At 37.8% G+C, this 24,045-nt stretch overlaps 1 protein-coding gene across 3 annotated transcripts in view; it reads left to right on the plus strand.

Moving 5' to 3' along the window:
• Nucleotides 1–24,045, plus strand: part of DENND2C (DENN domain containing 2C) — a 91,483-nt gene that overhangs the window by 32,420 nt on the left and 35,018 nt on the right. The window contains exons 2-6 of one of the 3 annotated variants that reach the window (XM_019457921.2): nt 14,494–14,621; nt 18,099–19,110; nt 19,632–19,768; nt 20,363–20,475; nt 21,192–21,362. In XM_019457921.2, coding sequence (XP_019313466.2) covers nt 18,290–19,110; nt 19,632–19,768; nt 20,363–20,475; nt 21,192–21,362 — 1,242 coding nt within the window. In that variant the 5' untranslated portion in view covers nt 14,494–14,621; nt 18,099–18,289. Of the gene's footprint in view, nt 1–14,299; nt 14,622–18,098; nt 19,111–19,631; nt 19,769–20,362; nt 20,476–21,191; nt 21,363–24,045 lie in introns of those variants that run through there. The other 2 variants (XM_053890935.1, XM_019457920.2) reach the window with 2 other exon arrangements.

Here is a 24,045-nt window from a genome sequence, read left to right on the forward strand (position 1 = left end):
AGATGGGCTTAAAATCAGATTGGACTTTGTTTTATAGAATGTTTAGTGCACTTGAAGACGGGTCAATAGAATTCAAGCTGAAGCAGAGCAAGAAAAAGTAAAAAAAATAAATGAGCAGAGAACAGGTAACCTGTGGAATAATAATATTAAGTTGTCTAACATATGTGTAATTAGAGTCTCAAAAGGAGAAGAGAAAGAATGGGTCAGCTGAAAAATGTATTTGATGGAAAACAACTCAGAATCTAAGAAACTCTATAAACCTCAAGCAGGATAAATGCAAAGAAGACCACACTTAGGTTTATCATAGTTAAATTGCTGAAAAGCAAAGATAAAGAGTAAATCTTAAAAGCAGCTAGAGGGGGAAAAAAGCCACATAACATACAGGGGAACTAAACATAAGAATGGCCGAAAACTTCTTATTAGAAATGATGCAAACTGGAGTGCCTGGGTGGCTCAGTTGGTTGAACATCCGACTTTGGCTCAGGTCACAATCTCATGGTTCATGAGTTCGAGCCCCGTGTCTGGCTCTGTGCTAACAGCTCAGAGCCTGGAGCCTGCTTCAGATTCTGTGTCTCCCTCTCTCTGCCCCTCCCCTGCCCTATCTCTCTCTCTCTCTCTCTCTCTCTCAAAAATAAATAAACATAAAATTTTTTTTTTTAAATGATACAAACTACAAGCCAAAGAATAACAACCTAGGGGCACCTGGGTAGCTCAGTTGGTTAAGCGCCTGACTCTTGGTTTCAGCTCAGGTCATGGTCTCACAGCTCCATGAGTTCAAGCCCCATTAGGGGCTCTGTGCTGACAGCACAGAGTCTGCTTGGGATTCTGTCTCCTCTCTCTACCCCTACCCTGCTCGCTCTGTCTCTCTCAAAAATAAATGAACATAAAAAAAAAGAATAACAACCTTAAACTAAAGAAAAACAAAATAAAACAAAACAAAAACCTGTCAACCTACAATTTTATATCCAGCAAAAATAACCTCCAAAACTGAAGGTGAAGTAAATTTACTTTAATAAAAGAGGAAATTTGTTGACCACAGATATGCACTACAGGAAATGTTAAAGGAAGTCCACAGAGAGCAGTGATAAATCAGAATTTTCAGATGAGAAAACTGAAACCTAGAAAGGTAGTGACTTTGCTAAGGTTACACAGCTGGTTAAGCTGCAGGGTTAGGACTAAATTCCATTTCTTCTGATTTCAGTCCAGTGGACTTTGTTTGGGGGGCAGTCTGTCACAGTGAGTGGGAAAAGCAGTGACTCTGGGAGTAGTCATATTCAGATCTGAATCCCAGCTCCACTGGCTGTTAGAACCTTGGACTACTGGGAACGTCACTCATCTCCATTTTTCAGATGAAGAATATGGCACAGAGAGATTAATATCTACATCATTGTTGTTGAGAAGAAGATTATGTTTGTTAAAGTACCTTGCACTATATTTATGTCTATTTATTGTAGACATAAAATCAATATTAGTTTTCTTCCCCTCTTTCCACTATGCTGCCTTTTTTTTTTAACCGGTAGAGATTTTGTGGGGGGAGGGTGGAGGTGATCATCTTTCCCAGAAATTTTGTCTACTGTCTTATTTCTTTCCTGAATTAAGTCACCCTCATGACACTTATAGTGATTGTGTTTCCATTTGGCTGACTGTTCCTTCTCATAGCTTAGTAGTTGGAATCCTCTTGGCATCCATTTTCTTTGGTAAACAGGCACTAAACCTGAAACTTGCATTTTAAACATAGGCATCTATATGCCTCTTCATAAAAGAACACATAAGAGCTGAAGGAAAATCTGCAATGAGTGGTATAATATTCTTGGGAGCTAAATGCATTAATGAGGAAGAAATCTCAGATTATTTAGATGTTTAAGAGTATGGTTAACCAAGTAACTAGAATGGGGGATATGACAGGGACTACAGATACAAAGTATAAAAGAAAAGAATGACATTAATGGATAATGAAATTTCCTTAAATATTCTTCCTTTTAAAAGCAAAACAATGCATTTTTTAAAAGCAAATACAATGTATTTGTATTTTTCTAATTATAATAATTTGTAAATTTTATTAAAACTGGTAACGTCTATAATCCCATCAGCCAAAAAAACCATTTACCATTTTAAATGATCAGAATATCTTTCTATACCACATACACCTTTCAAATAAATAAAAACATTATTCTACACACACACACACACACACACACACACACACACACACACACACACAAAAGAGTATGGTTATATGATAACTCTTTTTAGATTTCCTGATCAAAATCTGTTGTTCGGAGAAAGATGATACTAGTTCTACAGAATGTAGGCTTGAGTACAAAGAGTGATTTTTTTTTAAGTCTATTTATTATTTTGAGAGAGAGAGAGAGAGAGAGCATGCACAAGCTGGGGAGGGGTAGAGAGAATCCCAAGCAGGGTCTGGGATATCAGTATGAAGCCCAACACAGGGCTCCATCCCAAGAACCATGAGATCATGACCCGAGCCAAAATCAAGAGTCAGACGTTCAACCGACTGAGCCACCCAGGCACCCCAAAGAGTGATTAAAAAAACAAATTAATGTATCTTATCTAGCGTACATTCACTGTTTCCAAAAGGTCTGGAATTCATTACAAATATGAACCCTTGTTAAGTCCTTTGTCGCCAAGCAGTGTGCCTTATGTGAAAATTGTAAAGAAGATTGTTTTGCTGAAAATTGAATTGTCCCCAGAGTAAACTCACTGTGTTTGGATTTTATTTACTTTAGTAACAAATTTATTTATGCTATTTAATTGATTGTCACTTGATTATTAAGGATACAGAAGACCAGTAGCACCTGCTCTGAGGAGACCATTTGTTTTTGAGTTTGATGTTGGCATTGTTTTCCCTTAAAGCATTCAGATTCAAGGGGTGCCTGGGTGACTTAGTCGGTTAAGCATCCTACCTCAGTTCAGGTCATGATTTCATGGTTCGTGAATTCGAGCCCCACATCAGGCTCTGTCCTAATAGTGCAGACCCTGCTTGGGATTCTCTTTCTCTCCCTCTCTCCTTCTCTCCCTCTGACCCTCCCCCACTTTCATCCTATCTCTGTCTCTCTCTAAATAACTTTAAAAAAAGCTCTCAGATTCAGGAAATTAAATCCTGTTGCCTCTTTTTTTTTCTCTCGGATGAAAAACAATTAGAGAGCTGAGTGACTCTGGCTCTGGCAGAGGAAAAGGAAGTTGCAATTAACTGTCATATTTTTATTTTATGTTATTTTATTTTATTTTATTTTATTTTATTTTACTTAAAACTTTTTAATGTTTATTTATTTTTGAGAGAGAGTTAGAGCATGAGCAGAGGGAGGGGCAGAGAGAGAGGGAGACACAGAATCTGAAACAGGCTTCAGGCTCTGAGCTGTCAGCACAGGGCCCAAAGCAGGGCTCGAACCCACAGACAAGGTCATGACCTGAGCTGAAGTCAGATGCTGAACCAACTGAGCCACCCAGGCATCCCAACTGTCAAATGTCAAATTTTTTTTTAAATTTTTTTTTTAACGTTTTATTTATTTTTGAGACAGAGAGAGACAGAGCATGAACGGGGAAGGGGCAGAGAGAGAGGGAGACACAGAATCGGAAGCAGGCTCCAGGCTCTGAGCCATCAGCCCAGAGCCCGACGCGGGGCTCGAACTCACGGACCGCGAGATCGTGACCTGAGCTGAAGTCGGCCGCTTAACCGACTGAGCCACCCAGGCGCCCTCAAATGTCAAATTTTTAATAGTAGGTGTGATATAGAACACTTTGGGGTTTGTAACCTACAAATTAATTTTTTTGTTTTTTGTTTTTTTATTAGAGAGAGAAGAAAAGCATGAGTAGGGGAGAGGGGTAGCAGGAAAGGGAGAGAGGGAGAGAGAGAGACAGAGAGAGAGAGAGAGAGAGAGAGAATCTTAAGCAGGCTTCATGCTCAGTGCAGAGCACAATGCAGGGCTTGATCCCATGACCGTAGGATCATGACGTGAGCCGAAATCAAAATCAGATGCTCAACTGACTGACCCACCCAGGCGCCCCTATTTTTTTTTTCAAAGTAATCTCTGTACCCAACTCAACTGTGAGATCAAAAGTCAGATGGATGCTCTACCGACTGAGCTGGCCAGGTGCCCCAAGATATAATTTCATATGCACCCATTTTAAGTGTATGGGTAATTAGTTTTGACAAATGTATACACCTATCAAGATATATAATTTCATCTCCCCCCAAAAAGTTCCCTATACTCTTTTGTAGTTAGTTCTCAACCCCTGGCCCTAGACAATCACAGATTTGCTTTTTTTCATTATAGATTAATTTTGGCTGTTCTTGAATTTTATATAAATGGAATCATACTATATGTACTTTTTTGTTTCTGCATATTTTTGTGAGATGTCCACATTGTGCATATTGTTTGTTCTGTTCCTTTTTATTGCTGAGGAATATCCTTTTGTATGAATACATTATAATTTGTTTGTGCATTCACTTGTTGATGGCCTTTGGTTATTTCTAGTTAGGGCTATTCACGTAGAAGTACGTGTATAAACGTGACATTTTCTTTCATAGGAAATACCTACAAGTGAAATTGCTACTTCATTTGGCAATCATATGTTTAATTTAATTTAATTTAATTTTTAATTTTTTTTTAATTTTTTTACATTTATTTATTTTTGAGAGACAGAGACAGAGCACAAGTGGGGGAGGGGCAGAGAGAGAGAGGAAGACACAGAATCCAAAGCAGGCTCCAGTCTCTGAGCCATCAGCACAGAGCCCAATGCGGGGCTCGAATTCATGAACCATGAGATCATGACCTGAGCTGAAGTTGGATGCTCAACCCATTGAGCCACCCAGGTGCCCCGTTATGTTTAATTTTATAAGAAACTGCCAAACGGTTTTCCAAAATGGTTGTACCATATTATACCAGCAGTGTTTGAGGGCTCCAGGTGCTCTGATACTTAGTATCAGTGAGTATCTAGTGAGTACGTAGTGGTATTTCATATTTTCATTTCATGTCTTTAATGACTAGTGATAGTGTAAATCTTTTCATGTGTTTCATTGTACTTATTGGCTACTCATAAAATCTTTTGTAAAATATCTTTTCACATCTGATGCATGTTTTTTTCTGATGCATATTTTGTTTGCCTTATCATTCATTTGTAATAGTTCCTTATATGTTATAGGTTTAAGTGCTTGCCAGATATATGTATTTTGAATATCTTCTCGCTGTTTGTGGCTTGGTGTTTCCTTTTTAAAACATCTTTAGGAGAACAAAAGATCTTAATTTTGGTGAAGTTCAATTTATCAATTTCTTGCCCCCATGATTAGTGCTTTTTGTGTCCAATCTAAGAAATCTTTTCCTTCCCTAAAGATTTTTTTTTTCTATTTTTTCTTCTAGGAGGTTTATAGTTTTAGCTGTTAGGTTTAGGTTTATGGTATATTTCATGTTAATTTCTTTATCTTTCTTTCTTTCTTTCTATTTATTTATTTTGAGAGAGAGAGAGAGAGCACGAGTGGGGGAGGGACAAAAAGAGGGAGAGAGAGAATCCAAAGTAGGCTCCATGCTGTCAGCACAAGGCCCAACATGGGCCTGAACTCATGAACTGTGAGATCATGACCTGAGCCAAAATCAAGTCGGCTGCTTAACTAAGCCACCCACATCCCCCTTAAGTTAATTTTTGTAAATGTGTCGGTAAAGGTAGAGGTTAATTTTTTTCCATATAGATATCCATTTGTTCCAAAGCCATCTATTGAAAAGATTATTTTTCTCCAACTTTGTGGAAATCGAATGACTATGTAAAGTGAGGATCTATTTCTAGACTCTGTACTGTTGTGTTGTTCCATTTGTCTCTGCTTTCACTGATGCACATTGTCTTGATTATGGTAGCTATTTTTGATGTCTTAAAATCAGTAATATATGTTCTTCAACTTTCATATTTTTAAAAAATTTTTAGGCTATTTGAGGTCCTTTGCATTTCCATATAAATTTGAGAATCAGCTTGTCAATTTCTGCAACAAAACCTCCTGTGATTTTGATTAGGATTGTGTTGAATCTACAGATCAATTTTGAGAGAATTTGTTTCTTAGCAAAATTGAATATTCTAATTCATTAATGTGATATATCTCTTTGTTTATTTAATAGTCCTTTAGTTTTTTCTCTTAGTGGTATCTTGTAGTTTTCAGTGTACAAGTTTTGTACCCCAAAGTATTTGATGATTTTTGTGCTACTTTAAATGTTATTTCGCATTTCATTTTCCAATTTTCTGTTCACAGTATGTATAACATACCACTTATATGTTGACTGTGTCCTGAGACCTTGCTAAATTCTAGTAGTTTGTAATTTTAGTAACTTGTAATTTTAGATTTCTTAGGATTTTCTATGTATACAATCATGTATACTTCTTTTCCTTTTTTTTCATGCCTTAAGTTTATTTACAAACATATTATGTTGAATTTAAGAGTTTGATCCATCCATTTTTCAAAGAGATTGTACCTCTTAAAATGCTCCTTTTCACATCTGGTTAATGGATTAATTAAAACATCCTTATTTCTTAAGCAGTTGATGTCTTACTATAAAAAAAAAAAGTGCAGCAAATCCCAATCCAAAGTACACAGTCACCACTTGTTTTCCACTGAAAATGACAAATTCTTCCCTAGGCCCTCCTCATAGAGGCTCCTACAGACCATAGAGGTTGTGAACTTCCAGATGTTCTATCCCAACATAGCACTGTTGGAAGTTCTGCAAAAGGCACAGAGACCCAAGGTGTTAGAAATGGCAATGCCACACCAAGCCCTCCTCTTTTCACAACATTGTTCCCTGGGCTGTTTTCCAATGTAAATACCTTTTATTTCATTTTTCTTGCCTTATTGCATTGATTATGACTTCTCATATAGTCAACAACTCATATAGTGTTGAATAAAAGCAGTGAAAGAAGACACTTGCCTTTTTCCTCAGTCTTAGGGGAAAAGTGATCAATCTTTTACCACTTAGTATGATATTGAAGTATTTTTTTTTCATTATTGCCCTTTATCAGATTGTGCAGTTTCTAATTTGATAGAGGTTTTTTTTCCAATTATGAATAGATGTGAAATTTTTTCAAGTGCTTTTTTGCACCTACTAAGATATTCACAAGTGGGTTTTTTTTCTTTATCTCATAAATATGATGACTTTAAAACATTTTTTTAATGTTTACTTAATTTTGAGAGAGACTGAGCACAAGCAGGGGAAGGGCAGAGAGAGAGGGAGACACAGAACCCAAAGCAGGCTCCAGGCTCTGAGCTGTCAGACCAGACCCTGACGCAGGGCTCGAACTCATGAACCACAAGATCATGACCTGAGCCAAAGTCGGATGCTAAACTGACTGAGCCAGCCAGGTGCCCCAAATATGATGATTTTTAATGTTAAAGCAACTTTTCATTCTCTTATAAACTCTATTTAGTCATGACTTAGTATCTCTTATATTTATTTATGGATTTTATTTACTAATATTTTTAAAAGACTTTCACATTTATGTTCATGAGTTCTATTCTCTATTTTTGTTCTCTTGCTGTAGTGTCTTTGGTTCTAACTGGTAATATTGGTCTCATAAAATGAGTTGGAAAATGTTTCCTCTTCCTCTGTTTTCTGAAACAGTTTGTGTAAGATTAATATTTCTTTCAATGTTTAATAAAATTCACCAGTGAAGTTGTCTGTACTTGGAGTTTTTATGCAAAAGATTTTAATTAAAAATTTAGTTGTTAAAATATAGAGGGGTGCCTGGGTGGCTCAATTGCTTAAGTGTCTGACTCTTGATTTTGGCTCAGGTCATGATCTCATGGTTTGTGGATTTGAGCCCCATGTTGGGCTCTGCACTGACAGCACAGAGCTGCTTGGGATTCTCTCTCCCTCTCTTTCTCTGTCTGCCCTTCCCCCACTCTCTGTCTGTCTGTCTGTCTCTCTTGGTCTCAAAGTAAATAAACTTAAAAAATTAAATAACATATAGAGGTACTCAGAATTTCTGTATCATCTTGTGTCTGTTTTAGCAATTTGTATCTTTTAAGGAATTTGTCCATCTCATTTAAGTTATCAAATTTACTCTAGTAAATTTATTTATAATCATCCTTTATATCTTTTAATGTAAAATTTGCAGTGGTGGCCCCTTTTCATTCCTGATATTGCTAATTTGTGCTATTTCTTCTCTTTTTATTTGTTCAGTTCTCCTAGATGTTTATCAACTTATTGATGTTTTCAAATAACTTTTTTTGTTTCATTGATTTCTCTGTTGTTCAGTTGTTGCTATTTCATGAATATTTACATCTTATTATTCTACTTGCTTTGGGTTTAATTTATTTTTTTTCTTCTTAAGAAACAACCTTAAATCATAATCATAATCATAATCATAACATTCAAATTTCACTATAGGATTTAGAAGGGTGTAATACTGAAAAGGACGGTACATTTTGTGCAGGATTGGCAGTAGGATCATTCAAACCGGGGTAACCTAGAGCATTTAATCTGGAGAATAATTGAAAATAATATCTTGAAACTTAATGGGATAAAATGTGTTTTAACACTAACCAAGATATAGTATTTTCATTCATTGTTTCCAAACTCTTTTCTTTTGTAATATAAGCATTTATTTCCAAATATGTTGGCATTTTCCAGATATCTTTTGATTATATCTAATTAAGTTCCATCATGAGTTAAAGAATCATTCTCAGTATACATTCTCATGTATACTTGAATGTATATCCTGTTGTTGTTAGGTGTAGTGTTCTAAAATATCACTCAGTTTGGGGCGCCTGGGTGGCTCGGTCAGTTAGGTGTCCAACTTCAGCCTGGGCCATGATCTCCCGGTTCGTGAGTTCAAGCCCCATGTTGGGCTCTGTGCTGACAGCTCAGAGCCTGAAGTCTGCTTCTGAGTCTGTGTCTTTCTCTCTCTCTGTTCCTCCCCTGCTCACACACACACACACACACACTCTCTCTCTCTCTCTCTCTCTCTCTCAAAAATAAAGATTAAAAAAACTTTTTTTAATAAATAAAATTATCACTCAGGTCAAGCTGATTAATGGTGGTATTCAGTCTTCTATATATTTCCTGATTTTCTGTCAGTTACTCATGAAGAGTGATGAAATCCTCAGTAAAATTACAAATTGGTCCATTTGTCTTTTTGGTTCTAACATTTTTTTGTTTCTTACATTTTGAAACTCTGTTATTTGGTACATGAACATTTAGGATTGTTCCATCTTCTTGATGAATTGACTCCATTTTTGTTTGAAATGTCTTTTTTTCTTTTTTTTAATGTTTTTTTAAAGATTTATTTATGTCTGTATGCATTTTGAGAGAGAGCATGTGCATTTGGGAGGAGCAAAGAGAGAGGGAGAGAGAGAGAATCCCAAGCAGGATTTACCCTGTCAGCTTGGAGCCTGACATGGGGTTTGAACTTGCAGAACCATGAGATCATGACCTGAGCCAAAGCCCGGAGTCACATGCTTAACCGACTGAGCTACCCCATGACATATCTTTCTCTCTTTGTCTCTGCTAATATTTCTTGCCCAGAATTCTGCTTTGTCTGATAATAATACAGTTAATCTAGTATTCTTACAATATTTACTTCAGCGCTTGAATCTATTGTAACACATCTATGTCTTTAAATTCAAAGTGCGGTGTTTTTTTTTTTTAAGATTTTATTTTTAAGTGATCTCTAAAGCCAATGTGAGGCTCAAACCTACATGCCCCACTGAGTGAGCCAGCCAGGTGCCCCCAAAGTGTAATTTTTTATAAAAGTGCAGAGTTAGGCCTGCTTCTTTATCAAGTATGATCACCTTTGCCTTTTATTTAGAATTTACCTCATTTACATTTAACATAATTATTGGTGTGGTCAGATTTTTAACACTACAATTTTGCTGTTCATTTTCTGTTTGTTTCACATGGTTTTTTGGTTGTTGTGGTGGTGGTTCTCTTCTTCTCCCCCAACCCCATCTTTTTATTCATTGAGTATTTTTTAGAATCCCATTCTTTTAGTGATTGCTTTAGAGTTCACAACATACAACTTTAATCCATCCCCTTCAAATAATGTACTACTTCATATATAAAGTAAGAAATTTATGGTACTATATTTCCGTTTCTCTTTCCCTCCTTTGTGCTTTTGTCTTAAATTTTACTCCCACATTATTACAAATTCCACAATACATTATACATTATTATTGTGTATTCCACAATACTTTAAACAATCATCTTTTAAAGAGATTAATGAGAAAAATATGTCTTTTTTATTTATGCGTGTGTACCATTTTTGGTTCTCATCATTCCTTTGTTTATATCCAGATTTCCATCTGGTATCATTTTTCTTCAATTTGAGTAACTTTTTTTTAACATTTCTTATCGTGTAAACAAGGGCCAGCTTCATAGGCAGACAATCAATATAGCTGTACAGGATCCTGCATTCAAAAGGGCCCTGTGGGGTTTTATGCTCTGTGGTAGCCATTTTGAAATTCTGGTAACTTAATCTTTGTATTTGTAGAGTGTTTTTTTGTTTGTTTTTTTTTTTTTTAAAGTAATCTCTACACCCAATGTGGGACTCAAACTCACAACCCTGAGATCCAAAGTTGCATGCTCTACCAACGGAACCAGCCAGGCACCCTCAAATTTGTGTTCTGTTGGTGAAGTCTGATTGCATAATGTAGGGTGCACTGGGAGTTGGAGCTTCAATTCACACAGGGTCCTGCCTCCTGCCACTTCCTGAGGATGGGTTCCCAGCTGCCCTCTCTCCAGCTGGCCCTGCATGGCCCTTCCCTACCTATACCCTGTGACCACTGTCACTCTCTGCTCTTGGCAGAAGCCTTGTGTGTGAGGGATGAGGCTGGGCATGTATACCTCATGGTGTCTTGAAACACAGCATGACAATGGGTATCCTGCTCATGACTGGCAGCACCATGGTATATCTGATGAGCAGCCAACTGGAGGCCTTGGTTTTATGGAAGCAAGCCTATTGCCCATCGTGATCCAGATCTCAGGTGTGTTCTGGACAGAGTTTTATAGATCCTTGGGGGCTACCTGTCTATCATGAGTTGGGGAGGCAGACCTGTGGGATGTGGAGACACCTGGCTATACTTTCCCAGACCCTGCCTCAGCCAGAGTGTGGCATATTGGTTTGGTGGCTGGCAAGAGGGAGATTCTAGCAGCCATTAGGCCCAAACAAGTATGTGCATGCCCCACATCACAGTGCTGGGCTCCCAGGTTCATGTGAGAATCTGCACTTGTTCCACAAGTATCCCTAGACCTCACAACACTCTCTTGGTTGGTTCCATGCCTGAGGGAACCCTCTCTTTCTCCTTCAAATCTTCTGAATCTGACTGTGTTTGTCTCTTCCATCCAGCTTTAGGCACCCTTTAGGACAAGCCAAAAATAGGAATTTTTTATTTTCAGTGATTCTGCGTATAAGTTAAATACGCTGATATTTGCATTTAAAATGACATTGCACAGCAGTGCCTGGGTGGCTCAGTCAGTTAAGTGGCTGACTCTTAGTTTCAGCTCAGGTCTTGATCTCAGGGTTGTGAGTTCAAGCTCCATTTTGGGCTCCATGCTAAGTGTGAAACCTACTTAAAAATAAATGAATAAACAAATGAACAAACAAATAAATAAATAAGGGGTTGTACAACATATAGATGAATGATAAATTCATGCAAATAACTTAAATTTTTAATTTTTTTACTTAAAACATTAGATAGTAAATAAAGAACACTATGACAAATCCAAAGCCTACAGAAGAAAGGAAAAAAGCTTCATATCTACCTTTAAAGCCCTTTCCCTGCATTTGAACAAGGGGCCCCACATTTTCAGTTTCCACTGAGACTCACAAATTGTGTTCGTCACCCTGAGTGCAAGTCTGCTGCTGACAAATTCTCCTAACCTTTTTCAACTGAAGATGCCTTTATTTCAACCCTAATTTTGAAGGATATGTCTAGAATTCTAGATTCCCAATCCTGTCCACCTGCCCTGCCAACACTTTAAATATTTTCCATTGTTTCCTGCTTACTTCTTTATTTCTGAATGTAATGTGTATTTTTTTTCCTCTGGCCATTTAAGAATTTTCTCTTTATCGCTGATTTTCAGCAGCTTGATTACGGTTTGCCTTGATGAGGCCTTCTTTGTGTTTATCCTGTTTGAGATTTGTTGAGCCTCTTGGATTTATAGGTTTAGAGTTTTCATCAAGTTTAGAAAAACTTCAGCTATTATTTTTTGAAATATTTGTTCTCTGCCTTCCTACCACCTTCACCCTGGGATTCCCACTTTATGTAAGGTGAACTGCTTGATATTGTTTCAGGGAGTATCTGGTTTTTGTTTTTGTGTTAGCACTAGGTTTGCTTCAGTTTTTGTGTTTGACATTTTCTTTCACTCCTTATTTCACTTCGTTGATCATTTCTTCTTCAGTATCTAAAATAGCGGTTCCACCCATCCAGTGACTTTTTCATTTCAGATAGGGTATTTTTAAGTTCCAGAGGTTCTGTTTGCTTTCTTTTTTTACATCTTCATTTCTCTACTGATTATGTTCGTGTTTTCTTGTAAGTTTATGAATGTATTTAAAATATTGGATCAGGGGGCGCCTGGGTGGCTCAGTCGGTTGAGCGGCCGACTTCGGCTCAGGTCATGATCTCGCGGTCCGTGAGTTTGAACCCCGCGTCGGGCTCTGTGCTGACAGCTCAGAGCCTGGAGCCTGTTTCAGATTCTGTGTCTCCCTCTCTCTGACCCTCCCCCGTTCACGCTCTGTCTCTCCCTGTCTCAAAAATAAATAAACGTTAAAAAAAAAAAAATTAAAAAAAAATAAAATATTGGATCAGAAGTCTTTGGCCACTCTGTATCTATCATTTTTGTTTCTGTTTCTATTGACTGATTTTTCTCTTGATTTTTCCCACCTTTAGGCTTCTTTACCTGTTTTGTAATTTTGAACAGATGCTGCACATTGTGAATGTTACATTGCTGAGTGTCTACATTTTGATGTCTTCATATAAAAATTACTGAGTTTAATTTGGGGGGCACTTCACTTATGAATCAACTTGATCCTTTTAGGGCTTTTAAAAACTTTGTTAGGGTAGCTCTAAAGTAGCATAAAGAGCATAGTAGCTCTAAAGTACAGTAAACTGTAGGGCTAGTTTAGTCCTACTGACAAGCCATGACCTCCTAACGTATCTACTGAATTCCCTGGATGTTGGACAAGTCTGCTCCTCTGTAGATCATTGGAAGTTGAACATTTCCCAGGCCTTTGTGAACTCTGGATATTAGTCATCTTGCAGGTCCCCTGTAGTTGTTCCTTTGCCAGTAATTTATTTCCAGCCTTGTGTAGTGTTCAACCCTGTGCATTGGCAACTTAGTTTTCAATCCAAGACTCAAGAGGATCCTATGTAGATTTCTGGAGCTTTTTCTGTGTTGCTTCCTCCTTTCTGATACTCTGCCCTGAAAATTCCGTCTTCTCTAGCCTCTTCAAACTCTGATCTTTTTATCTGTAACTCAGCAAGGCTTTCATATTCTGTGCTGTTTTCTGGAAAGAACCTCCAGGGTGAAAACTGGGCCAACATAGTGCCTGCCTCATTTGTTTTTCTTCTTTCAAACATCACAGCCCTGTGTTGTCTGTTATCCAATATGTGAAAGCATTTATTTAATATATAAGTCTTATTTTATAATCCTTTATGTTGGGAAGGTGAGTGTAGTTCATTTACTCCATCGTGGCCAGAAGTAAGAGTCTTCCTGGTCCCTTTCATCACTTTTCTTTCTAATTGAGGTAAAATTCACATAAAAAAATATTAATCATTTAAAAGCATACCCTTTAATCAGTTTGTGGGACACCTGGGTGGCTCAGTTGATTAAATGTCTGACTCTTGATTTCTGCTCAGGGCATGATCTCACTGTCATGAGATTTAGCCCCATGGAGCATGGAGCCTGCTTAGGATTCTCTCTCTCCCTCTCCCTTTGCCTCTTTCCCACTCGTGTGCATCTACACTCACACTCTCTCTCCCCTAAAATAAATAAACATTAAAATAAATAAGTAAAGGCATATCCTTTCATCAACTTTTAAACCAACTGTTAGAATGTTCCATATTCTTCCTATTTTGTCAGATACTTATATTTGATCAAATAAAATATTTTACAGGATTTGGAGCGAGACACTCTCCCATATAAGACTTGAGTTAGTAAAATAGAGCGTCAGTATTCTCTTTCCCAAAGAGTATTTCACTTACCCGAATGGACTCAAATGGGTTTCTTTTAATATGCTAGTATCAGAATCTTATATATGATAAGTTATAGTATACATTACATTTTAAAATGATAAACTACAGTTGATGTGTTTCTTGGGTGAAGTAAATATTCAGAAAAGAAAAAAAAATAAAAACAAGGAGGCATTATTAAGGATCACCTCTTTGGGAACAAAAAACAGAAAAAAGAGTTTGATTCGTATCCTTTATTTCAAGCATGCTGTTATATTTTGAACTTTTAAATCGTGCCTGATTTTTCATATTTGTACTTCTGCTCACTCGAGGAACTGTTTCTTCAGTTGAGATGCCCATTGTGGTTATTGAGCGCTCTATCCCCTCTTTTTGTGAATCCTCCCCGACTTCAGTAATCTTTAATGGATAGGGAAGGCTGACTCATCTGACTCATTTCATGGTATGAAGAGAAAAAAATTTTTTGAAGAATTGTTGAAGCTGTCATATTCTCTCAGTCTGTGTTTTTGTTAGATCTCTTCAAGCAAACTTGAGAAAGAAATCTCTAGGGACAAATGTGTGAGTTGGTGTTAGGGAGTTTTCTGAAGATGAAACTGTGGAGAGATCTAGGACTTGAAAACTGGGCCCCCATTTAGGGCTTAGAGTGTCCATGATAGTGGAAGTCAACGCAAGAAACTGGGGAGGTGGGTGTGGGGTATAAAGGATCACACGGAGCCACATGAAGGAGGTGCTGAAGTTCAAGGTGGCTCCGAATTTAATTAGGTTAAAGTCAGACATGAGATGCCTGTAGGAAAACAGCTGAGGCAATTCTTGGCTTAGTGAGCGATTCTTATTTTTTGGATGGGACAAAAACAGAACGTGTATATAGCTTATATATAAGAACAGGGAAGCCACATTATAAAGAGTTTGATCTGTCAAAACTTGGAACTATGAAATCAGATACAAAGACAGATTCTCTATACTATCTATATAGGCAGCCATCTAGAATGCATTAAAACGTTTTTGTTTTTGAAATAGTTTGTCCACTTTTTGAAAGCTACAGTATGTTAATACATACATTTAGGAGCAAGTAGCATTTCTCTTTATAATTCCTCCTGGGGCGCCTGGGTGGCTCAGTTGGTTAAGCATGTGACTTCAGCTCAGGCTGTGATCTCAGGGTTTGTGGGTTCAAGCCCCACGTTGGGCTCTGTGCTGACAGCTCAGAGCCTGGAGCCTGCCTCGGATTCTGTGTCTCCCTCTCTCTCTGCCCCTCCCCTGCTCATGCTGTGTCTGTCTGTCTGTCTCTCAAAAATAAATAATAAACATTTAAAAATATTTATAATTCCTGCTTATGTTAGGAGTGTCCCGTGTTGCTCCGCTACTCCATTGCCACTGAAACACTGTCAATGCACATCATTCATATTTGTGTGTGAATCTCATAAAGTCAGCATTTGTTGCTAGCAATTTTCAAGTTAAAAATTTCTTTAGCCATAAAAAAATTTTTTTTTGTTAGCTTTAGCAGATTTCATCTTTCTTCCCAGTTTGACCCATTCATACATTACATACATTCCTGCGTTACATACCTTCACGTACTAACAAAGGAAAAGTAAAGAAAACATTAACAAGGACTGCTGACAACCTCTATTGGGCTCCTAGGAGAGAGAAAAATACTGTTGACCCTTGAACGACACAGGTTTGAATTGTGTGTATTATAATTCACTTATAGGTGGATATTTTTCTATAAATACAGTACAGTACTGTAAGTATATTTTTCTTCCTTAAATTTTCTTAGAATTTTCTTCTCTCTCTGTTTATTGTAAGAATACAGTATACAATACATAGAACATACAAAATATGTATTAATCAGCTGTTTATGTTATCATTAAGGCTTCCTGCCAACTGGAGGCTGCTTTTGGGGGGGGGAGTCAAAAGTTAGATGCAGATTTTCAACTCTGCGGAAGCTCCTCCCGACCTCCGTCAAGGATCAACTGTACTCCCATCTTGTCTATAGTGAAGAAAACCCAAGACTCAAGGACACCCTAAAACCCTTAGGAATCCTCTGTAAACATCAGAAGCAACAAATGGATTTTCAGTTTTAGCAATGAGCAGTAACTGACTGGACCTTCAAATTGTATGCGTTAGCCTTTTACTGAGAGTTCTGGGCCTGGGTGCCAGATGGTGCGGGCAGGTCACACACAGCAGGGGCTGGGAGCTGTGGTGGCAGCAGCAAAAAAAAAAAAAAAAAAAAAAAAAGATTGAGAGAAAGAGAGAGTTCTGCAGCAAGAGCTTTGGTATTTCGGGGTTTTGGAGTTTTTTTCTTCCCACTCACATTAGTTCAATTTCTTAAGGTTATGTAGAATTTTTCTGCATTGGATCCTCATCAAAGGTTATTTGCTGGCAAAGCTGGTTTTCCTAGAAACTTGTAGGAATGGTTTAAATGAAAGTTGATAGAAGTCCTGATGAGCAGCTGCCCTGCCTGGAAGAAATTGTGTGTGTGAACTGTCAGCTGCACTGACAGAACTGGGCCACGATATTTTCCTGCCTGTTAATCAAGGCCCCACAGACAAAGCTCAAGGAAGGATGACCCCTGCCTCAGGAAGTTTTGAATCAGTTACTATTTATAACCAGTATAGTCTGACTTGAGATCAGGTCTTTGCTCACTTGATAAGAAAAGTTCTTTGCCACATTGTACATTTGAGGAAACATTTATGAGCCTAAATGAGTGAAGCCTGTATGTGAAAGGAAGGAGTGTGTCAGTGGCTGTAAGTATTTTTGCCAATTTGGGCCAAGGGTGTGGTGGCAGAGATGTGGAAAGTTCAGTCAGTGACGAAATAGGTTATTATATTTTATTTATTTTTTTTTAATTTTTTTTTAACGTTTATTTATTTTTGAGACAGAGAGAGACAGAGCATGAACGGGGGAGGGGCAGAGAGAGGGAGACACAGAATCGGAAACAGGCTCCAGACTCTGAGCCATCAGCCCAGAGCCTGACGAGGGGCTCGAACTCACGGACTGCGAGACCGTGACCTGAGCCGAAGTCGGATGCTTAACCGACTGAGCCACCCAGGTGCCCCATGGTTATTATATTTTAAAGCAACTAATAGTTAATGGCACATCGGATGGTCTTTAGCACTGTGCAGGCAGAGTCCTGTGCTGCTAATAGTAAAGCTGACATAAGAGGATGTGAAACGAGGGCTAGTGTTGTCCCCAACATAGGACAAAGGGGAGGAAATCAGGTATTCACGTGCTTCCAGACTAACTGGCTCTTCCTCTGGATGCATACATAAACCTTTTAGTGATTCGAGATGTATTTCGGTGTGTGTACACTTTTTTTAATACTCTGCTGGTCTTTGTTTCCTTAAGAGAAGGTCCCATAAAGAATTGATTTTAGGGGCACCTGGGTGGCTCAGTTGCTTGAGCCTCAGACTTCAGCTCAGGTCATGATCTCGCGGTTCACGAGTTCAAACCCCACATCGGGTTCTGTGCTGACAGCTCAGAACCCGGAGCCTGCTTCGGATTCTGTGTCTCCCTGTCTCTCTGCCCCTCCCCTGCTTGTGCTCTGTCTCTCTCCACCTCTCAAAAATAAATAAAATGTCAAAAAAATGAAAAAAAAAAAGAATGGATTTTACAAAGTAACATTGTATATACTACTACGTGTAATCTCTTATAAAACCTCAGTCTACCTAACTTTAGGAAATTAAATAAGGCAGAACATTAAAGCTGATAATTTGAGAAATATCACAAGTTAATATTTTCTCTGTATTATATCACCATCTTAGGAATGCCTTTATGGAGTTGAATTACTTAATGGATGACAGGCACATTTTTGCATGTGCAATGTAAACGAATTATTTAGGGATAGATAGAGGCAGTGTTTTAGTAGTCTTTAAATTAGGAAATTCTAAAACTGTGTTAACATATTCTTGTCTCATTTTAATAGGAACATTCAAGATAAAGTTGTAGCCATTTTCAACAAGGACCAGTGATCAAAATCCTTCTTTTTAAAAAGAGACTTCCAAGTTAAACATGAAAGGAAAATACTAGAATTGCTTGGATTCTAACTGACAGGATAAAGAATACAGTATTTCACGGTTACTTATGATGGAACCTCAGTAGAATTCACACTTTGTCATGCACCCAACTGGGAACATGGATGCCGGTTTTTCTCGTTCTGCTCTTCAGACCCTGTCAAGAAGCCACTGCAAAAATATCAAACAAAAAATTTCTCAGTGGGAAGGAAGAACGAATGGTATATCTAACCCAGAAAGGTGGCATCCAAAGGACTTTGGAGTGAGGTATAATAACTGTCATCAAGAGATTCTTGAGAAAAATCCTGTTGCTGAGGGAAAGAGCAAAAAGTTGGACGCAACCAGCTCTCAAAACGTCGGTCTAGATATCAATGCAGATGCCAAAAGCCAGGACCAAACTGAAGGTGAAAGTGAGAAACATGAAGATGATCGTACACACCCATTTAGAAATGAATCAGAATCCAGTTGGGTATGTTCTCAGGTCAAACAGATTGAAAGCTGGAAAGACGTTTTGGATGCAGAGACTTCCTTACCTCCAGGAAATTTCTATACCTCACAGATACTGTGGAAGAAAATAGAGGCACTTCCCCCAGATAAAGTCTTCAATTTGGCTTTAGAACATTGTGACTCTTCAGAAAAAGAACTGAATTTCCAAGTTCCAGATAGTTCATATGGAATAACCAAGAGCTTAGAAAATATTTACTCTGAACCCGAGGGACAGGAATGTGGACCTTCTATAAACCCTTTGCCCAAGCCTCGTAGGACGTTCAGATATTTATCTGAGTCTGGTGTTGTGCCATGTAAAGAAAGAAACTGTGACAGAAAATACTGTGAAAATAATTCTTGTGCAGAGTCTTCTTTGGCCTCTTCTCAGGAACCCGAACCAAAGAAATATGGCAGACAAATCAGAGGGAGATCTAAAAGGTATGTTTTTATTTGCTAGGTGATGATTTCTAAGCATTGTCCTTACGGAACTACTTCCCTGCATGGGTTAGAGGCCTAGGTTGATTCTACAGATGTTGATTAACCCGAGGGGAAAGTACCTACAAAAGGAAATAGAAGTGTAGGTAATATGTAAGACAGTGTACGGACCCAAGAGCATCAGAAAGACTTGAGTTTTATATTTTTAAGAATGTGTAAGGACGTAAGTACATTCTTCTGCTTCATTTAGGGCATGCTGGCTTTGGCTTCACTTTTCACTAGTGGGTTAACTTAATAAAGGTACACGATAAAGAACACGAATGTAATTAGCCAAAAGCCTCCAATTTTCTCATGGCGCATGCTTATAGGGTACCAGCCTAGTTTATTATTCTCAAGTATCTGATAAAGCACCTTTGTAATTTTGCATGCAAGTCCTTTACTTACAGATGTCTCACTATCATACCAATTTAAAGAATACTAGAGTTTTAAAACATATAACTTTAAAACATATCTCCTTTCTTAAGGAAATCCTTTGAATTTGAGGATATTCAGCACTTTCGAAATCGGAACTCACAGAAGATTCATGAAGAACTTGGAAGAAATTCTGGCTCAGCACTTTATTATACACAGTCTGAGGACAATATCTATGAGGATATCATATGTATGTGTCCACAAACTTTGCAATTAAATTTAATGAGTGTGTATTTGGTGGTGGAGCTCTTAACTATAGGATGGTATTTTGTTTTATAACCATGCATATCTTGCTGGGGAGAGGGCCGGGGCGGGGGGGAGAGGGAGAGAGAGAAAGAATCTTAAGCAGTCCTCACGCCCAGTGCAAAGCCTGACACAGGGCTTGACCTCACGATCCTGGGATCATGACCTGAGCTGAAATCAAGAGTCAGACACTCAACCAACCAAGCTACCCAGGTGCCCCTAGATATTTCTTTTTAATACGGTAACTTTAGTCGTATAAATTCTTTTGTTCTTGAATGGTTTTTACAGTTAGTTTAGTGGACTGCTCAGTTCCGAAGTAGATGTTTAGGTATAGTATTTTGAGAATGCTTTTAGCTCGGTTAGATGCCTGAGTGGTCTATAAACTTAAAGTGCCATTGATTTTGAGACCTACATCCCTATAGCAATATAGAATACGAAGCTGAACATATTCAGTCAGTTCTTTATTTCTTTTCCTAGCTGTAGTCACTTTGTTTCCATTTAACTACATTTCTCTAAACTTTTTTTCCCATTATTTTTTAAGATCCCTCCAAAGAAAATCCATATGAAGATATTCCAATACAGCCTTTGCCCATGTGGAGATCCCCTTCGGCCTGGAAACTACCGCCCCCTAAAAGTGCTTTCAGAGCACCAAAGGTATGACCAAAGAATTAGTGTAAGAAAACATTAAATATAATTAATATAAGAAAACATAAGAATCTTGTTTATGATCTCCACAAAAAGATTAAAATGGTTTAACTAGGGCCAAGATGAAGAGGTTCTGAAATATGGGTTTTGTTGGTAGTGGTGGGTTTTTTGTTCTTTGTGGGGGGTTTTGGGCAGCACACAGCTTTTTGTGTGCTTTGGTTTGGGGGGACTTTTTTTGTTCATTTACTAGCAGTTCAGAAAAATTAGAATATGAACACCTTTAAACAAGCCATGAGCTTTTCGTTCCACTGTAGTTAACCACAGCTCCCCCTTAGTCTCACGACAGTCTGTGGCCTAAATTACCTGTCTCATCCCTGAAGGCATTTGTCACCCCTGCAGGCAAAGGCTGCCTGAGTTAATGAGGACTCTGAGCGGTTGTTTTCTGGAAATTTGATTACCTTGTAGTAGAACTTGGGATTAGAAGCCTGAGGGATGTCTTTACAAATGGTCAAAAAAGGAATTATGGTATCCTCAATTGAGATGACTTTAAAGACAAGATAAATCTTTTTCTGAAATAACTTTCCTTTCAAAAAAGGAATTATGGTATCCTCAATTGAGATGACTTTAAAGACAAGATAAATCTTTTTCTGAAATAACTTGGCCTTGAGAACATAGGCATTACCTAGATGATCTTACCCTTACTGGTACATCTTCTCCTGTTTTAGCTTCCTCCCAAACCTCAGTTCCTGCACCGGAAGACTATGGAACTGAAGACCTCCCAAGCTTTTTTACGGTCAAAGCTCACAAAGGATACAACTTTGCCTGTCACTTTAACGGAATGGAAGCTTTTCCGAGCTGGAGAAGTTGCAAACAGGAAAAGGAAAAATCTTCCAAGGGTAGGGACTCCAGTACTTTAATTCTTTGACCCTTACTTCATTTCCATAAATGAGAATAAATAAACTTTAGACTGGAACGAATCCTAGGTTAGAACTGATCTGTTGGGATGAGAAGATTTGGAAAGCGGCCTTAAATTTTAGGTTTTTGCTCATGAAAGAAAAATGCGTGAGTGGCTTTTGCCAGGGTTTCTCTATGGATTTGGAAAATTGATTTTAGATGGAGGGTTCACTTCATTTACCTTAGTTCTCATTAAAATCAGCTGCCTGTGTCAAGGAGGCACTAGAATCTCCTATAAGAGGACATTCAACGATGCTGGCTTCAGTGTGGTTGTTCTCACTCATATATATAATTGCTGAAGGGAACCGTTTTGTGCCTGAGTTTACAGATTTTCAGTAATAACAAAATATGTACCTTTAATTTGGGGCAAAAATTTCCATTCAGCGGGAAGAGAAAGGAAATTTGACTCTTGGGAATAGAAATTATTAGCGATTACATTAAATAACTGATATCTCTCTCAAGGGGGAAAAGGCAATAAATCTAAATTATGTTGACTATTAGAACCAAATATTAGCTATTAGAACCAAAATGAAGACACTGGGATTATTTGTAGACAGATACATGTTTTTTAAGACATATATTTTTTTTAAGGAGGGACACTTCAGAAACTGCATGACAACATTTTTAAATGTTTATGTTACTTGGTTCTTCTGTAATTCAGAATGTTTTCAGGGTAACTATGTAGAAATGAAAAAAAAAAGCAGATCATTTAAATAGTCTTCCTTAATCCCATCTGAATTAGCAATATTCATTTAGCACACAATTTTTGCACCTGATTTTAACATTAAACAAAAGTCACAGCTGTTTCTTGGTTTAGTAACTGCTGATTGGTTCCTTGGGAAATATTCTGTTCCACAATACTTTAATTCTTCTGATCTATTTCCTGCCCCTCCCTCCTTAATATGTGAAGAGTTAAAGACACACAGTTTTAAAAAAGCACTAAACAGATCTCTGTCAGTGGAACCAAAAAATCCTCAGCTGTTTAATCTCCTGTGTATGGTGAAGAATATGTAAAATCAGATGTTTAAAGAGTTGCTGGGCATTCTACAGTAGTCCCCTGATATATCATGCTGGCACGACAAAGCAGCCTCCCACATGCCCGGAGACAACAGATCATGTGTTCACAGGGGTGAGAATACAAACACAGAAGGAACTGCATTGAAGATATTGTCCTTGGAATGACATTAACAAAATATTTGGGAATAATAGATTGTAGATTTTAATGAGATTGAAGGAAATTTGCAGTTCTTTTAACTTCATGCCTCAGTATTTTAGGTAATGTGGATCCCCCAAGTACTCAAAGCTTATTCTCTTTCTGATTATGGGTGATATTATCCAACTTTCCTTTTCTAATTTTTCCCCAGTGGTCTTTTTGAGAAGTGAGGTGGGAAAATATGACCATGAACTCTTACTCTTGACAGCCAGGCAGGAACAAGCTGTTAGCATTTCTACTGCGACCCTCCTTGGATTAAATCCTATTAGGATGTTCTACTTGCAAATCAGATTTTGACTTCTCGGTATCTTCAGCAACAACATTCCATCAGGAAAGCAGTTTTCATTTACTTCCCCTTTGATGACTAGAGCTATCCCTGGAAAGGAAACTGGTTTCATACTTTGAAAATCACTGATCTAGTCCATATGCCTGTTCCCCACCCTTCCTCTCTTTCCCTCCTGTGAAAGCCTGTGTGGGATTGTTTGCTACAACAGATTTCCTCATGTCTCATATTGTCGCGTCAAGTGTGTATAGCAATATGGTTTCTACCATTCCTTAGGAAGAATATTCTACAACATTTCCTACAACCGCAAGGTAACTCTTCCTAACTCATAACCAAAATTTCCATTTTATTACTTTATCTCATAGTTCTAGAACAGATAGTTCCTTTCCTTTATAATATTTGAGTCTACTTTTGAGTATAATTTTCAGATGCTCATTAATAACTATACTATTTTTGTTCATTATGTCCCCAAAATACATGTTTACTTTCATATGTCTTTCCTTATAGCCCCTAACAATACCTTTTTATGTTGGATTCTCTTGTTTTTTTACAATGGTAATATTTAAGAACACTGGTAATTTTTCACTTGAATGGCAGCTACAAAAATCTTTAAAAGAACAAACGCATCCAAAATGTGGGAATAATCTGCATATTGGAAGCACATGTTTCTCACATGTTATTTTTCTTCTGCTGGACTGATTCACTGCCTATGGATTGCCAGGATTGCTGGAGAAACAAGGACAAAAGAGAAAACAAGAACATTCTTCTCAAACTTTGTTGGCTCTTATGTTCCTAACAGTTGTAATTTGAGGCATTAAATATATTAAATCAGGATTAATAATTAAGAAAAAGCTTGGAATTTTAAGAAGAAAGAGAAATAAATATGGAAAACTAATGAATTCCTCTTTTTTATTTTTTTAAGTTTGTTTATTTAAGCAATCTCTTCACCCAATGTGGGGCTCAAATTCACAACCCCAAGATAAAGAGACGCATGCTCTGACTGAGCCAGCCAGGCCTCCCAATTCCTCCTTTCAAAAGTGGCTGTTCACTGGGGTGCCTGGGTGGCTCAGTCTTAGGCTAAGTGTCTGACTTCGACTCAGGTCCATGACCTCACGGTTTGTGAGTTCAA

The sequence above is a fragment of the Panthera pardus genome, unplaced genomic scaffold, assembly GCF_024362965.1.
Source record: "Panthera pardus isolate Hobbes unplaced genomic scaffold, ASM2436296v1 HiC_scaffold_11, whole genome shotgun sequence".
NCBI lineage: Eukaryota > Metazoa > Chordata > Mammalia > Carnivora > Felidae > Panthera > Panthera pardus.